At 35.8% G+C, this 17,437-nt stretch overlaps 1 protein-coding gene across 1 annotated transcript; it reads left to right on the top strand.

Moving 5' to 3' along the window:
- Positions 1–3,240: 3,240 nt before the first annotated feature.
- Positions 3,241–12,269, top strand: ap5s1 (adaptor related protein complex 5 subunit sigma 1). The gene is made up of 3 exons (XM_048204182.1): positions 3,241–3,569; positions 7,490–7,781; positions 11,095–12,269. Exons 1-3 carry the CDS (start codon positions 3,400–3,402, stop codon positions 11,221–11,223), a joined length of 591 nt encoding a protein of 196 aa, XP_048060139.1. The 5' UTR covers positions 3,241–3,399; the 3' UTR covers positions 11,224–12,269.
- The last annotated feature ends 5,168 nt before the right edge of the window (positions 12,270–17,437 follow it).

The following is a 17,437-nucleotide window of genomic DNA, read 5'->3' as shown; positions in this document are numbered from 1 at the left end:
TATATGCATTTCAATCAGCCTGAAGCTTATTCATTTCACATTAAGTGTGAAAGGGCCTTAACATTTGCCAAAAATAGAACTTGTTTGTTGTTATTAAAAAACAAACAAGCTCAGCCCAGGTGAGAAAAAGTAATGCAAAATGAATGTAATGCATTACATTCCATAAAAAGGAACAAAGTAACACAATTAGTTACTTTTTTTTATGGAGTAATGCAATATTGTAATGTATTACTTTTAAAAGTAACTTTCCTCAACACTGTTCATGTCTGAAGATTACAATTCAGTAACAGTACATATGTTCTAAGGCAGTGGTCGCCAACCCGTCGATCTTTATCACTGTTCCAGCAGCTCGCGAAAATAACAGTTTTATATGAGTACAAAAATACATTACATTTCTCCAGTCTTTGTACTGTATTTTTGTATTTATTTTTATGTTATTTTCTGGAGCTACTGGGACAGACAGATAATGGTAAATAGCCCACATTATGTCTGAGGGTGTAAACGGCCGTTAACAAGAGGCCAGAGACGCTGAAGACGGACGCGAAGAGGAGAAAATTCTGTAGCAGGCAGAGCAGCTCACTGTTCACGATGCTCAAAATATAGGAAGAAAATATAAATATTGAATTGGGGGCGAGTGATTATGAATTCATCTCTAAAAGGAGACCAGTCTTCAGGAAGATTTCGATGGCAATGACATTTTATTTTCCTCTTACCTCCGAATAAAGTAGCTAATTATTAGTGCATTTCAGCTTTGTTTACAGTGGTAACCAAGGAAACGCTGTATCACTGCTGCTCCATAAGCGCCACCTGCTGTCAGAGAGTGAATCTGCGTCTCATTCAGCCTGCTGTTTTTGTTTCATGCTTTTTTTTTGTGTGTGTGTAGCATTTATAATTTCACAAAGATAAAGTCAGACTGTTCTGTTTTTGCTTTAAATCTTGAAATTAAATCTAATTAAAATAAAAAACAACTGCTCATGCAACGTGCGTAGCATCTTTGTTTGGATTGTGATTAAAAAGCAGTGGTTCCCTCTAATTTGAAATGGCTATGTATTTTTGTTTCTTATAATAATATTAATAATAAATATCTGCAACCAGTATCAGAATCGGCCAATTTGCTTGTAAAAATAAATAAATAAATCAGAATCTACATTGACCACGAAAAAAATACTTAATACAATCTGGGCTGTCTTTTTCTACCAAGTAGATCTTGTCTTTAAAAAAGGTCGAGGTCAGGGATCTTGGGCTTAAAAAGGTTGGTGACCACTGTTCTAAGGCCATTTTCTCAAAAGTTTTTCTCATGCACTGAGCCAGACATCTCCAATTGACCAAACTTTATACAGTAGTCAACTTCTGAAGTGGATCAAAACCTTTCATCAAAGTTGTCCTAGAACCTTCTTCATAGGACGACTTTGTTCTTAGGACAACTTTGATGAACTTTTTTGATCCACTTCAAATGTTGACTACTATAGTTTTATTACTATCTATATTCTGAAGGTTTTTGCAGAGGGGTTTGTTCATATATTTCACCATCATTCATCTGATTTACAACATTTTATTCCTAAAAAGGTGCTGAAAATGTTGACAGTACTTTCAGATGGTGATAAAATAACCAAGATGTTAAAAATCCCCCCTGTAATAAACTTCAACTCACTGTCAACAAAATGAAGCAAGAATTTTGAACCTGGCTGTATCTGATGTTTCCATTTACATACTTTTCAGAAAACTTGTAATACAAAACAGTTGTCTTCATTCACCTGTTGTACTATATTCACCAATGGTGTCTTGTCTTAAGTTGTAGCCCTGAAGAAAGCCTGTGTGCCGAAAATAAAGTATATAAAGTATTGGCAAAATAAAGTATATTAGCTCTATTTTTTGTTTATTTCTGATCCATCAAAGCTACAAGTGTTGCTGGTTTCATTCATAAATTGCCTTAAGTTACAACAGTAACACTTTGCAATACAGTTTTGCATTTTACATTTCCAGTCTGCACATTGTGTAATGCATATATGGACTGAATTGCCTTAATATAATCCATTCAGTGTGTTTTGTGTGCTGGAGTCAATGTCTAATCTTTTCCTATTAAGTTTGAAGACTGAAAGTTGAGATTTTGTTTCCCCCTTTGGATATTTAGTTTTAGTAGCCATACAATAGTTTTAGAGAGCCAACCAGTAAAACGTCCAATTTGAGTAAGAGGATCTTACGCATACAGAGTTTCCATTGTCAGCGTGTTTCTGTTTGATTAGCCCTCCTCTGAATCTAAAAATTACAAGAATTGGTTGTCAAAGGCTGGAGAATTGCCATCATTGTAACCACATCCTATCTCTGTTGCAGCAACAAGATCCTCTAAATGTGGCCTTTGGCTTTGGTTTCCTGTATATTCAGTAAAACCTTTTTTTTTTCACGTATTGTCAGCTATGGGGAAGCTATCGGTCTTGTCTTAGCCCTGTTTCTTCTAACAGAAAAACACTGTTTCTTGTTTTGTCTTCTCACAGTAAAAGTTGTGTGCTGGATTACAAGCTGATGTGTTTAAGTAAGTTCAGTGCAGCAGGAAGTGGGGGGAGATGTGTGTCATTCCCCCTCATGGGTTAAGTGAGCATGACGAGCAGTTGTTAAGCAAAACAGCTGTTCTTTGTGTGTGTCCAAGCACATGTGTTTGAATAACTCCAGCTTAGACTTCTGTTAGTGACACTGCACAAATTTGTATGCGTATAACATGCTCCTTTGTTTAACATGTAGCCTATGCATTGGAGAATATCCCTGTGTAGGCTGAGGTAATTGATAAAACTGATGCAGAGAACTGTACAGATTTGTTAAATTTTAACAATTTGGATTTCATACCTCACAGGCACATGAAGAGTGTAAATCCAGATTAGTTTCTGCAGATCTGTATTTTAAAAAAAACAACAACATTAAATTAATAAATTAATATATTTATTTATATTGGTCCACTACTGAGTGACATCTTAGGCTAAATTTACATTTGCATTTTTTAATTTTAATGTTTATTGAATTTTATGACTATAGAGCACATCAAAATCACTAAAATCAAGTACCATATATTGCAGAGTTTTAAAAATGTACAGAAAAAAACGAGTAAATGTTTTTAAAATTAAATTAAACTTGATTGAAAAGGCTTTTACTTGTGTTAAATAGATGAGCAACAGTTCGTCCCATCAGTTCAACACCATCCAAGAGCGCCATCTAGAGTTAAAAACGGAACTGCGCAATGATCAGCTGATTCACAGTCATGTGACCAAATACGGAAATAATTATGCCGAGTTTGTCCACAATGGCAGCATGATACTTTGACACAAGTTTATTATATTGCAGACACCTTTTGAAGCAAATATGCTACTTGTGTGTGTATTCTTATAGTCTTTATGAAATGTTAAATCAGATATGGTGCTGTGTTTCTTAATCCACACGGTGTGTCCGGTGAGCGCTCTGTCCGCAGGCGAGATCCGGATACTGTACGCGCGCGTATTCGGACCAGAGACCGGGGATGGTTGTGATTTCACACCGGAGCAGAGACGACTGGTGGAGAAAGAGAAGCTTCACGTGGTAGCGAGGTGAGATGAAAAAACAATTTACAGGTCGCAGAGCTGCTTTCCAGAACAGTACTGCTCGCCAGACAATTAACGCTAAATTACATAGGGGGGGAGTGGGGTAAGATGAGCCATTCTTTACTTATGTGGTCCTCAAGATAGGGGAAAATGGGGCAGAACGCAGAAGTACAATGAAAGTATTTAAAGTAATTTCAGGATGCTTCCTATCATTTTAAATGATCAGAATACATCTATGACAAAGGGTTCTAAAAATATGGCTTTTTATATATATAAGTGATCCTCTGGCTCAATTTACCCCAGGTTAGGGGTAAGTTGAGCCAAGTCAGTAGGTGGGTGTAAACTGACCATCTAACTGAATCTGAATCAAACCCCTGTAATTTAATAATCAAATTTCCTTTTACAAATATTTATATTTCTTTTAAAGCTAAATTAAACAACATAAAATCAAGCAAAGTTGAAATTTCAGTATGTTTAATTGTTTGCATTTCTGAAACAATATGTTGAACATCAAAGTTGTAACCTTTCCATAAACAGACTAAACAGAGAGTATGTTGAGTAAAATTAAATAAAAACTAAATAAGAATGAATAAATGTCACTGAAACTAATAAACATTTTAATCAAAAGGTTCTTGACATGGTAGTTTTTCTGCAATGTCGACCAAGTTAGGCCATTAGGGACTACAGGTGGAAAGATACATATGATTAAACATCCTCTGGTTCGTATCAGAGAAGGATTTGGTGTACTTGTGCACTGTTCCTATCAAATAAACTTGAAAATAAAGATAAACTAAACCAGTTGCGTAATATTACATTGAAATGACACCAGTTTATACTTCAGATTTAACTTAAATTCATTGCCTCATGGTGGGGTAAGTTAAAATGACTTCGGTAAAGTTGGTTTTATATTCGCACATTCGGACATCTGTATTCAATAGCCTTGTCAATCACACTACATTGGACATTCACAAGTAAATATGCCATTAAAACAATACTTGCCTATTTTGATCGACTGTGAAAAATGTTGTAAGTTGACAATCGTTGGTTGTCAATATCATGTCGCTGCTTAAAATTCGCAAACATTAATTTATTGCACATTTATTGGAAAGTCTGAATTTATCAGAAGTCCGAATGTGCGAATATAAAACCAACTTTACCGAAGTGTTAAAATGCTGGCTCAATTTACCCCACAGCATTTGGCTCACTTTGCCCCATAGCTGCCATTTTAGGAAAAGCTAGCTAGCTTACCAATTCAGAATAAATGACTTGCATGGTTTTATACGCTGCTAAATCGCCAATATGCATCATAAATAGTTTTAGACCTGGACAAATTTGCTTTGATGAAACAGCCATTACATCTGTTATTAAAATTTGACTTTGACAAGCCAAAAACAGTTTTTAAAGTAAATAAGCGACTTCCACTCCTCCCATGTGCTTTTCCTTTTCACAGTCTGGCAGAAATGATGGGTGGTTCTAAAATATATGGTCACATGATAATAAAATGGTATGGTTGCCAAGATACAGGGGGTGGGTCAACTTACCCACTGGCTCATCTTACCCCACTCTCCCCTAATTATCACAAAGAGTAAACAGTTTTTTTTTTTTTTTTTTTAACCTCAAATTTATTCAGTTTTGTACAGGCAAACCTAAAATTGTTAATGTAAAATATTAAATAAACAAAGTTCACAATAAAATCAAAACGGACAATTTTTATTTTTATGTAATGTTGCATCATCATTTAAAAAAAAAAAAATCACGTGCCCTCTTCTTTTATCAAAATATAAATTGTAATGACAACTATTCTCTGATGATGTTTTTACTGGCACGAGGGCGGGACAATCTGTTATTCACACAAGATCACAGCAATAGCAAACCACAATGATCCAATCAATTCCCGATGGACAAAATCAAGACCTTTTTCTTCTTTGAGAATCTGTTCACTCGGATATACGTCATAATATTTATTGATATCTGTCTGTCGATAGTTATGAATAACTATCGCAACTTCCATTTCATGCCAACTTTAATACCAAGGCTGCATCTAAAATAGCATACTGTCTTGAGTAGGTACTTATTTTGAGTAAGTACTTACTTTGTGACCACTAAGAAAGTACATTCTATGTAGTATGAATGTGTAGTGTGAATGTAATCAGGTGTCGTGAGAAATTGAGTCCTCCCCCAGGAATCAGGTCTCCTATAGAACCCAGGCAGTAACGCCTGATCAAAAGTTATCCTTTTATGTCTTGACTAATTATAACCTATTTCACTATTGTATGGTTTATTACATTAAGTGCACAAACAAAATGCTTGAGATATAAAATGAATGCCTATGTATTGCATAATAAAACAAACTGGAAACAGATATTGGAAGCAAAAAACATACCTAATATAAGCTAAGCTAGCAGGCTAATCAGGTAGATGTATGCTATGTTAGTACGTAAGCTAAAAAACAGTAAGAACGAGAAATGCTTGATTTCACAACCTATAGCTTTAGTTATATACTAGTATAGAACCTTAAAGGTGCCGTAGAACGTCTTTTTAAAAGATGTAATATAAGTCTAAGGTGTCCCCTGAATGTGTCTGTGAAGTTTCAGCTCAAAATACCCCATAGATTATTTTTTATTAATTTTTTTAACTGCCTATTTTGGGGCATCATTAAATATGAGTCGATTTAGTCTGCGGCCCCTTTAAATGCTCATGCTCCCCGCCCACTGAGCTCGCACTTGCCTTTAACAGCATAAACAAAGTTCACACAGCTAATATAACCCTCAAAATGGATCTTTACAAAGTGTTCGTCATGCAGCATGTCTAATCGCGTAAGTATGGTATTTATTTGGATGTTTACATTTGATTCTGAATGAGTTTGATGGTGCTCCGTGTCTAAAGCTAACATTACACACTATTGGAGAGATTTATAAAGAATGAAGTTGTGTTTATGAATTATACAGACTGTAAGTGTTTAAAAAATGAAAATAACAACAGTCTTGTCTCCGTAATACAGTAAGAAACAATGGTAACTTTAACCACATTTAACAGTACATTAGCAACATGCTAATGAAACATTTAGAAAGACAATTTACAAATATCACTAAAAATATCATGTAATCATGGATCATGTCAGTTATTATTGCTCCATCTGCCATTTTTTGCTATTGTTCTTGCTTGCTTACCTAGTCTGATGATTCAGCTGTGCACAGATCCAGATGTTAATACTGCCTTGTGTAATGCCTTGAACATGAGCTGGCATATGCAAATATTGGGGGCGTACATATTAATGATCCCGACTGTTACGTAACAGTCGGTGTTATGTTGAGATTCGCCAGTTCTTCTGAGGTCTTTTAAACAAATGAGATTTATATAAGAAGGAGGAAACAATGATGTTTGAGACTCACTGTATGTCATTTCCATGTACTGAACTCTTGTTATTCAACTATGCCAAGATAAATTCAGTTTTTTAATTCTAGGGCACCTTTAAACTATATAAATCATAATGTAATTTTGCAGGAATTATAATCAGGCCTCAAAAATACTACACATTAAAAGTCCGTTGAACCAATGTGATCACTTGGGGTCCTAAAGGAGACCCGATTCCTGGGGGGACTCGATTTCTCACCACACCGGATGTACTGCATTTGCCATGTTGTTATTATCATGTGATCAGTTACGTCTCTTCACTGAAGTAGTAGGTCATCCGGGTACTTTGTCTGCTCTTTTACTGTACTGAGTACTGAGAATTTAGACCTGCTACTCTTGTAACATACAGTTTTTTGCCTACTGTTTAGTAGATTTTGGATGCAGCCCAAGTATCTGCATTATCAATAAGTGCAGTAACGATGGTATTTTGTCAGAAACTATGGTACATTTTTGTATGTGAAGTAAACCCATGGGAAACAATAATCTCAATTTCTGCCCTTCCTCTCTCTCAGACAGGTGAGGAGTGCGGTGGCTCTGAGTAGGGAGGCCTCAGGCAGTCTGTGTACTGAGGCTGTGCTGGGAGAGGAGGCTGTCGCTCTGGGTGAAGCTGACAAGGGTGTGTTTTCCCTGGGCAGTGCAGAGCTGTTTCCAGTTCGGAGTGTTGTTCTGTGGCTGGGGGTGCAGTCACTAGCATTCACTCTTGTCTGCAGACCACACGAGAACCTTCTGCTCGCAGAGGGAGCGCTTCGCAACATTGCACGCCACTGCCTGGAGGAGCTGCGTCTGCTGGGACCTGGTGCTGAGGTGAGGTTTTGCTAGGACCCGTTCACACTAAGGAAGATAATGATAAAGATATAGTTCTAAGTATTGTTCTAAATATAAAAAAATGGCAAAGTCGACACCACAACTATTAATGATAATGGCACAGATGAACGATACTGTTGAAATCACTTTTACAGCGATTTACAGCTGATGAATGACAAAAACATTGACAGCCAATCAGACAACGTCGTGCTTTAAAGAGGTCGAGCATTTAAAGTGACAGACAACAAAACTGCAGCTCAAGCTTATAATAAACAGAACGACATTGTGCGCTGGTCTGGATGCTAATATAGTTATTATAATTTTAATATAGTCATTCTGATATGTAAGGCCCTATAATTTCCGCGATCACGGAATCGCGGAATCCAGTCATAAAAACGGAATTTACTATAGAATGCAGAATGTCACGGAATTTGTCAAATTTTTGATGAATGAATTAAAAGCACGTCAGTACACGTAAATTAAATTGCGATATAGACTAGTGACTGAATATTAAACCGCAAAAAGACTTTTTAAACATGAATCCTGCATGCCTGTGTGCCTCTGAAATGAATGATGCAGAAGCACAGTTTCATTTACCTCACACCGCCTCACACACACTCGCGCGGGCGCACGCACGCTGAAGCACGTGTGACGCTCGCGGTGTTTTCGTCCTCTGTCGCCTCACTATATGAACGCACGAATTCATCTCCAGAGCTGCTCTGAAAGTCATTTCATCAGCATTTAACCGCTTCGTTTGAGAAAACTACCGTCATAAACACAGAGAAACTCAAAGCTCTAGGCAAACTGTCAAAATAAAAGTTCAATTTAGCTTGACAAACATATTACTGTTGTACAGTAGAATTTAGATAAATTAATTTAATAATAAATTATTAAAATATATTTTAAACAATAATCTCAGTGTTTCTTCCATGTTATAATTTTAACAGTAAAGCTCTGTTGTGCAGCACATTGTTTGACAAAAAAGTTTAATTTCATGATTAAAAGATAAATTAAATGGTATGCGTTCATTTGATTGCCAGAAAAATTTAAATACACAACAGAACTTCTGAAGAAAAAAAAATTCATAAAAATATTTTTTTTTAATTAATATTGTTGTTTTTAAGAATTCAATTAATTAGACATGCTTTTTGATTATTAAAATGGAATTAAACCATTAAAATGGAATCCAAAAAATAGAATTTGGTAAAAATAAAATTTGAGGGGAAAGAATAAAACGTAGGGCCCTAAAAACTTTTTTAAATTTTTTTGTTAAACTTTTATTAAATTGTTGGTAAATTGTAGCCTGACGTGGTCATACTCAATTCTAGTTCGAATATGAGTCTGATACTGCTCCATTGGGCTTTGATTATGGGGGCGTATTTCAACCGATCCAGGAATGACCTCAATTGGATAGACCTACAACCAATCAGAGCTACAGAGTAAGTGACGTATGTTGAGCGACGCATAGTTGTCAACAGAACTCTTCTTAGCGACCATCGGGGCCAGCTGATAAATCAAACTTTTGCCGAATCCCGTAGGAAGGACGGCAAAGACATCTTTCCCATCGACAAATGCCTTGATCGCGGTCCTCTGTTCCTTTTTTAAAATTAATGCGCTGTCGATATCTTCTATAACAGACGCGATGGCGGAATCTACACATCTCAGTTCTTCAACAGCCATCATTGTTGTAAACTAATTGACCTTTCGCAAAGACCCGCCCCCCTTAGTTACTGTTGCTTTGTCCGACAAGCCGTGGCGCTGTCACGCCACACAGAGTGGAAAATACATTGCGGAGCAAAGAGGAAACTGACAACACATCGACAGACGAGACAGAGCAGGTTACTTATGATATTAAACAAAGTCCCAGCTTTCAAACTGTGTAGTTATTAAAAAAATTCAAACAATAAAAACCATTTTGTGGCTCTTTAATGGGTTGTGACCATGATCGTGACAGATCGCTGTAGCGCCTCAGCTCAAGAGGCTCGTGAACCGATCATCTCTTCCTACTAGTCCATTTATAGCATCAAATAAACATGAATGAACATGAGAATGAATGTTGTTTCAAACGCGGAAAGACGTCAATATGCACAATTTTTCAAGTTTAACTCCACCGAGGTTAATCTTCTAACTCCTGACTGCTTTGTCGGACAAAATGGCGGATGCGGCGTTCTGATTGGTTAGATCGCTTGTCAATCAAACTCCCCAAGCGCTCTTTGATGACGTGGCTGATTACGTTTCTGGTGATAATCTGTCAATCATCGCCCTGACAATGTGATTGGTCCGAACAGTTTCTGTTCGGGCATAATTACTCCTCTACGGATCGAGTCCAGACCGAACTCCTCGACCTCAAAATATTGTGGGCGGGGCTAAGTTCGTCTGGCATCCGGGCTAGGTAAATTGGACAAGATTCATTATTTCAATAAATTAGACATGCTTTTTGATTACTAAAATTTAATTTAACCATTAAAATAGAGTCAAAAAATAAATAAAACGGAAAAAATGGAATCCAGAAATATTAAAACGGAAAAAAACGGAATTTGGGAAAAAATAAAACGGAATTTGGGAAAAAATAAAGCGGATTTTATAGGCCATAGATATGCTGATTTTGCTGCTCAAGAAAACAGTTGTGCTGCTTAATATTTTTGTGGAAATGCTTTTTTTTTTGATGAATAGAAAGCTTAAAAGTAGCATCTACTTGAAATAGATTTTTTTTTGTAACAACTTTGCTCTCACTTCTGATCTTATCAATTTATTGTGTCCTTGCTGAATAAAAATATTAATTTCTTTTAAAGAAATTTTGCTGACCCCACACTTTTGAATGGTAGTTTAAAAGATAAAGTCATTCTTATTGTGTATTTGAGTGAATGTGCCTGAGACATGTGGTGTTTTCATTATATCATTGTATAGATAGGCTGAAAATGACTTTTATTTTTATAGCTGAACTGAACTTCTGTTGAACTCTCATAATCTTATGAAGTAGTAGACTGAGCGTAAGATTTTCTCATGTCTGCTGGCCTAGTTTCTTTCCACCAATATGCCTAACAGTGGACACATTCTGTATGCGATAAATGTTTGGCTGTTGATTACATTGTAATCAATACATTCATAGAAAAGCAACCCAATGAGCTCATGTGCATTTTCTTCAGACATTCACTGCAGAATTATATAATTTCCAGTTACTGTATGACTAGGGCCAGATTTGTTGTCAGGCAGTGAACAAGGACACAAATTCAAATTAAATAGGCAGACCGCCAAGCTATTGATTATTTGACACTACCATTTTTCCTCTGGCTGACTTAGCTGTTATTTTCAGGTGTTGCTGAAAAGTGATCGAGTGGACGCATTGTTGCACAGACTCCTTCCTCATGGTCAGCTCCTCTTCCTCAACCACCGTTTTGCCTCCAGCCTGGATAAAGAGATAGCGAGCTACGTGAGCAAATGAAAGAGTGTGTGTATTGGTAGAATCACACTGGTGAGCCATTTGCCACATATTTAGAGGGTAATATATAAATATGCCTGATAAATCCTGGATGTTCCGATCTAGGAGATTTGGGGGAACCACTTCTCCTTTGAAAGTGTAATGCACACATTTGAAAAGTAGAAGATTGTACCCACGAAGTGTATTGTGAACTGGTTTTTCCCTTTGAGGAAACCAAAAGGCACATGTTCTAAAACTTTAATTGGAGTTTGACATCAGATTAGATGGAAAAAAGAGTGAACCACAAAAGCAGTACAGCTTATAATATCCCATTGAGAGATTCTTCAAGTAAAGCTCTTTACACATTTGATCGTTCAGGCAGAATGACTTTGAAGTACCTGATTAAGTGCTCGTAAATGGTCAATTGATAACATTGTTCACTGAGTTTCTTGTTAATTAAAGTCTGAATTTATATTATTATTATATTATATTACTGTCTGGATGGGTCAAAATAAAACCATTGTGTTATATACTAACTCTCCTCTAGAGGGCAGTGTTGCATTTTATGAATTGCTGTGTGTTGCTTCAGTCAAGTGCGCTGCAATTTGAATAATCCTGTAACACTTTCATCTAAAATAATTCAATAGTTCACAGCAGTGTGTCTGCCAACAGATCTGAGATGTCTGATTGACAAGGCCGTATGTTGCCTTCATATCTAGGCCAAAAGAGCAATAACACAATTCCTGAAAATCCATTTTTAGTTCCTCTTTCCTCTGATTTAATAATAACAAGTTGCCTCTGTCATCATGCTGTGCTGGGAATGAAGGGAGGGTGAGGATGTCCTCTTAGAGAAAGTGTGAGGCCAGTCATCGTAACTCACAAGTACCATGGTTCAATATGTTAACTGGTGAGGATGAGGGTTTTCTGGCTTCTGCCTGTGTCATCTGCCTTGACAAACTGTGTGACGTTGGTATGTCTCTCACATCTAGCAGGACAAGAGCGCCATTAAGCCTCTATAGCTGTGAAGTGTTGTTCAGGCATTCACATTAAAAGAACCTATAACACATTAACATGGCATCACAATGGCATTTGTATTGAAGGTGTGTGTGCTCACAGATAACTCAAAAATGTTTCTGAATTTTTTAACTTTTTTCTTGAAGTACATTTAAAATGTTAAGCTTGTATTTTGTGAAATAATTGTTATAGTTTACTTTTTCATAATCAATTTTCACACCTCTCTTAGACATCTTAAAGGCTTTCACAGCAAAAAAACTCCACTTTATTTCTATGTAAACACTGTCTCCATATGTGAAAACAGCTCTTTGCTGCACTCACACATGAGTTGTGATAGTGTTGTTGCAAAATGTGCTGAACAAGATGTTAATCTTGTTAAAAATTACCACCTTTACAGCTTTTTTTCTTATGCTGGGATAATGGCCGTAACCATGGTCTGGGGTGGGGTGTTAAGAATTGTGCTAAATGTATTTTGCACTAATGTTTTTTTGTCAGAACTAAGGTTCTGATGAAATACATTGGTGCATTTGTTGGTCTAAGCTATAAATATGGATATTTTCCTTACCAAAATGCACAAGGTAAGCTATAAATATGTATATTTTTCTTACAAAAATGCATCGCTTTGCTTCAGAAGGCTTTTATTAATCCTCTGGAGCCATATGGATTTCTTTTATGATGGATAGATGTGTTTTTTGTGCTTCAAAATCTCTATTCATTCCTATTATAAAGCTTGGAAGAGCCAGGATATTTTTTAATATAACTTTTGATTGTGTTTGGCTGAAAAAAAAAAAAGTCGTATACACCTAGAATGGTTCGAGGGCAAGTAAATTATCGGATATTTTTCATTTTTGGGTGAGTTAACCCTTTAAACCCTGTAAATTCTGTCATTAATTACTCTCCCTTATGTCGTTCCACACCTGTAAGACCTTTGTTAATCTTCAGAACATAAATTAAGATATTTTTGATGAAATCTATTGCCAGCAATGTCACCGAACTTCTCAAGATCTAGAAAGGTACTCAAAACATACTTAAAACAGTTCATGTGAGTTCAGTGGTTCAACCTTAATATTATAAAACGATAAGAATAGTTTTTGTGCGCAAAAAAAAAAAAAAAAAGCTTTTCAACAATATTTAGTGATGGCCGATTTCAAAATGCTGCTTCGAAGCTTTACGAATCTTTTGTTTCGAATCAGTGATTCGGATCATGTATCAAACTGCTCATATCACTTTGCGCTCCAATCAACTTATTTGAAACAAAAGATTCAAAAAGCTTCAAAGCAGTGTTTTGAAATCGGCCATCACTAGATATTGTTGAAAAGTCATCATTTTGTTTTTTTTGCACAAAAAGTATTCTTGTCGCTTTATAATATTAAGGTTGAACCACTGTACTCGCATGAACTGTTTTAAATATGTTTTGAGTACCTTTCTAGATCTTGAGAAGTTCGGTGACATTGCTGTCAATGCAGGCCTCACTGAGCCATCGGATTTCATCAAAAATATCTTAATTTGTGTTCCGAAGATGAACAAAGGTCCTGCGGGTGTAGAACGACATGAGGGTGAGTGATAAATTACATTATTTTCATTTTTGGGTGAACTAACTGACAAGCGGATGCAATGAGACCTGTTTTCCTGTTTGTTCATGTGATGTTTGGCATAAAGCCTATAATAACGAAACATTAAAATGTTTTTCTGTTTTGTTTTTCTGAATTAATTTTGAAACAATCCATATTTGCAGTTCAGTTTCAATAGATGGTCTTTTTGATAGGGAAAACAGATTTCTGATAGGTATTGTCAATTTGCCTATTGTACACAAACAAATGAAGAAAAAAATAATTTGTTTTCTCATTCTAATTTATTTAGTTAAATTGTAGCCACAATTCAACAAAAAAAAAAGGGAATGGATAAATAAAACGTGGCCATTAATAAGAGGTCTGCTAATGTTTTGGTAAAAAGTGACTAGTAATAATAGAGCCGAACAACAGTTAGTGGTAATAAAAATAGGCACATGAAATATCCAAATATATGATTTATTTTTTTGAATCAATGTTAAAACAAATAAAATGCATCATCTTGATCAGACTTTGGTGTGTTGAATTTAAATGGAATAAACAGAGAATATCATAGTGCTTGTTGATAGTGAATATAACTGGAACATGAATAAACTTCATGACAGGGAAGTCAACCACATGCCACTCAGATATAGATTCTTTTATTTGAAAGACATTTATATTACAAATTCTCTTTATAGCTCTTTACATTCCTCTCACAAACACATTAGCATTGTCTTATCAAAACGGTGAATGCAAGACAGTTCGTCTTTTATGGCTACTCTGTCATTCTCAAAAACACAAAAATATTGTGTGTGTTTTTATTCATTCCAACATATTCATCATTCATCACAAGAGGTTCAAAAAGCCTTGGTTTTAAATGTACGCTTGCAAAACACAAATGCAATTATTACAGAAATCATAGAGCGTTTCTTGGCACATTTGGATCCACTTCAGCTGTGAAATCTGTTATTCGGCTGTCTGATGATTCTGTCTCAAATTGGGGAATATTTTTCTCCCATGCCTTGATGAAAGCCTCAAGTAATCACAATTAAATTGTTCTTCAGTTTGTGCTGAGTCTCAGCTCTAACCGTAGTGGGGTTATTACTACTGTCGCTCTCTTTTACCCCCTCATAATAAAATCTCTTTCATTTACAGGTGTACATTTCCCTCTGCAAGAACTTTTTAAAACTGAACCTTCCGTGGTAAACTTTGCATTATGGATATTGTCCTGGCTATACTAAGTATAGATAAAAAAGTTTGGAAAACATTAATAATTCAGTGCTTGCTCAATGATAGTATGGCCATATATAAACATATCAGTTCAATCCTTACAGAACGTATATCCTACATCGAAAGTTATTTTGAATTCCGTAGACACAATGTGCACCAAGGAAACATTTTCACATTATAAATCCACGTGAAACCCAGAGTTTTGTCAGTAGCTTTAGAGTTCTTAAGGAGCACCGTGGCTCCAGGTTTCCTACTGTTTTTTTTCTGTTGTTGTATCAGTAAATGACTGATACATGCTTCCTCTGCCAACTCCTACATACTTCCTCTGAAAGGTAGGATGTTTTTTTCTTGATGTCTTTTTAGTGTTTTAGAATAACGAAAGACAATTTTCAGCATTCAAGAACAAACAAAATATTGTGTGTGTTTGAGGTTCAGACTGTCAGTCTGAGTCCACAGCTGAACTTCAAACGAAATAAATTTGAATTATGTCTCTTTTAGACTCGTACTCCTAAACACAGTGGGTGTCTTTGAATGTTTCCACTGACCATTTTTATCAATGAAAGCCAATGAGGGATTTATGGAGACATTAGTGAAACATTTGTTGAGAAGTTAAAAAGGGAGAGAAAAAAGTCTTGGCTGTCAGATCTTCCCACCTTCATTCCTGGTTTACTCCAGGAGTGTGACTTTTTTTTTTCTCACTGAACAGCAGGATTTTGCTTTCAGAAGGAGGCAGAGACAGAAAAATTTATTCAACACTTTGAACAAAGATGTCTGCTCAGAAATGAGATTTTATGTAAACATTTATAGAAGGTTTGGAGCCGTGGTATAGCAGCTAAAGAGTTATTATATATAACTAAAACCAAAAACATGTTTGTTACTAATAAAATGAAGGTTAAGTGAAATAAAATATACCAAAACTTAAGCAGTTAGTCGTTAACATTATTAAGTAGCTAAATGGATTTTCAGTAAAACATTATATAACAATAAACAAACACAATAAATGTAACCATTTAAGAAAAAAGATGTTTTGTTATAGATCTAGCTTTTGTAGCACGGCACCACCATCTTGCAGTACTAACCTGTGACGTCAGGGTTTGTTGGCTCCTAATAATAAATTATTATTAATAATAATGAATTTATAATTAATTTTAATTAGAAGCCAACTGTACATTATTATTAACTAATATTTTTTTATTAATGTATAGTTTCGATTCTGGTCTTTGATTTTTTTTTTTTTTTTTTTTGCTGTAAGTAATCGTTACTAGAAATAGAGTACCTCAGAGATGACGTGTTTTTGTAGGCAAAACCCGGAAGCGAGTTAGCATTTTAGGACTTCTGCCCTAAAGTCTATGGGTTTTTTTAATGGGTTTTTGCTAAATCACCTAAAATAAGGTCTGTGGTTAACAAAGCCTATTTTCACATTTTGATCTTTGACATAAAACACACCAGTTATAACCCTCTTTTTTAAACCTTTATTGTGTCCTAAAAACGGCGGTTGCTAACAAGTTGCTAAAAGGGACTACTTTCTTTGGCGGGGACTTTAGACGTCATCATGGCAAACAGGACATTTGGACAGAATTTCTCATGAAAAAGTGGATAAATATTCATACACAGCGCAGATCATAATCAGCGAGCATGTTTTTAAATAAAGTTGTTTTTTAAATAAAGTTTGAGGACGCTTGGTGGTGTTGACGCTGATCCGCGACCATGGTGTGCTGTAGTCCGTTTATAGCCTACTGTTAGCTTTTTATATCTGACGACTTTATTTAGGCTTCAAAATCTATAAATGTTGTGTTAACTTGTAAAGATTACCTTGATAGACAAAACGTGTGAGTGTCATAACCCTTTGTTAAAAACAGAGCTTATTTTTTGTGATTTTCCAAAAGTCTATGGGAAAAATGAATAGGCTTTCAATCGAGGGAACCCGTGCGCCGCTAACTTCTGGGTTGGCCTACAAAAACACGTCATCTCTGAGGTACTCTATAGATAAACCAACATGTTCTCCAACCAATATGACCATATAGGTCATTTGTCACTTCCCTGAAATACGACTCATAGGAGCATTTGCTAAAGTGGCGCCCCTATCCACAACAGGACACTTTCATTTTAATTCATGAAATACGACCCATAGGAGTGTTTGCTATAGTTGCGCCCCTATTGACAACAGGACACTTTCATTTTAATGTATTGTTCCCTTTTTATCTGCATTAGTATGGGTTTCACGTAGCTCAACTGGTAGAGCATTGAAATAACAATATGCAATCGTGATCATGTGAGCGTGGGTTTGATCCCAGGGAACACGTGCTCAAAAAGTGTAAATGCACTGTAAATCACTAAGGGTAGGTGTAGTCATTAATAAAAATTAGTTTTGGGAAATGGAAATAGGAGAAATGGTGTAAAAAGTCCACACACTGCATTTAAATAAACACGCATTTTGATTGGTA

The sequence above is a fragment of the Megalobrama amblycephala genome, linkage group LG10, assembly GCF_018812025.1.
Source record: "Megalobrama amblycephala isolate DHTTF-2021 linkage group LG10, ASM1881202v1, whole genome shotgun sequence".
NCBI lineage: Eukaryota > Metazoa > Chordata > Actinopteri > Cypriniformes > Xenocyprididae > Megalobrama > Megalobrama amblycephala.
Note: the sequence above shows the minus strand (reverse complement) of the source record. Positions and strands in the feature narration are given on the sequence as shown.

What these genes read in the sequence shown, in the direction of transcription:
- ap5s1 (XM_048204182.1), top strand. Translation starts at nt 3,400, where the DNA reads ATGGTGCTGTGTTTCTTAATCCACACGGTGTGTCCGGTGAGCGCTCTG. An exon ending in AAGCTTCACGTGGTAGCGAG is followed by an intron (nt 3,570 to 7,489) that starts GTGAGATGAAAA and finishes CCTCTCTCTCAG; the next exon opens with ACAGGTGAGGAGTGCGGTGG. An exon ending in TGCTGGGACCTGGTGCTGAG is followed by an intron (nt 7,782 to 11,094) that starts GTGAGGTTTTGC and finishes TGTTATTTTCAG; the next exon opens with GTGTTGCTGAAAAGTGATCG.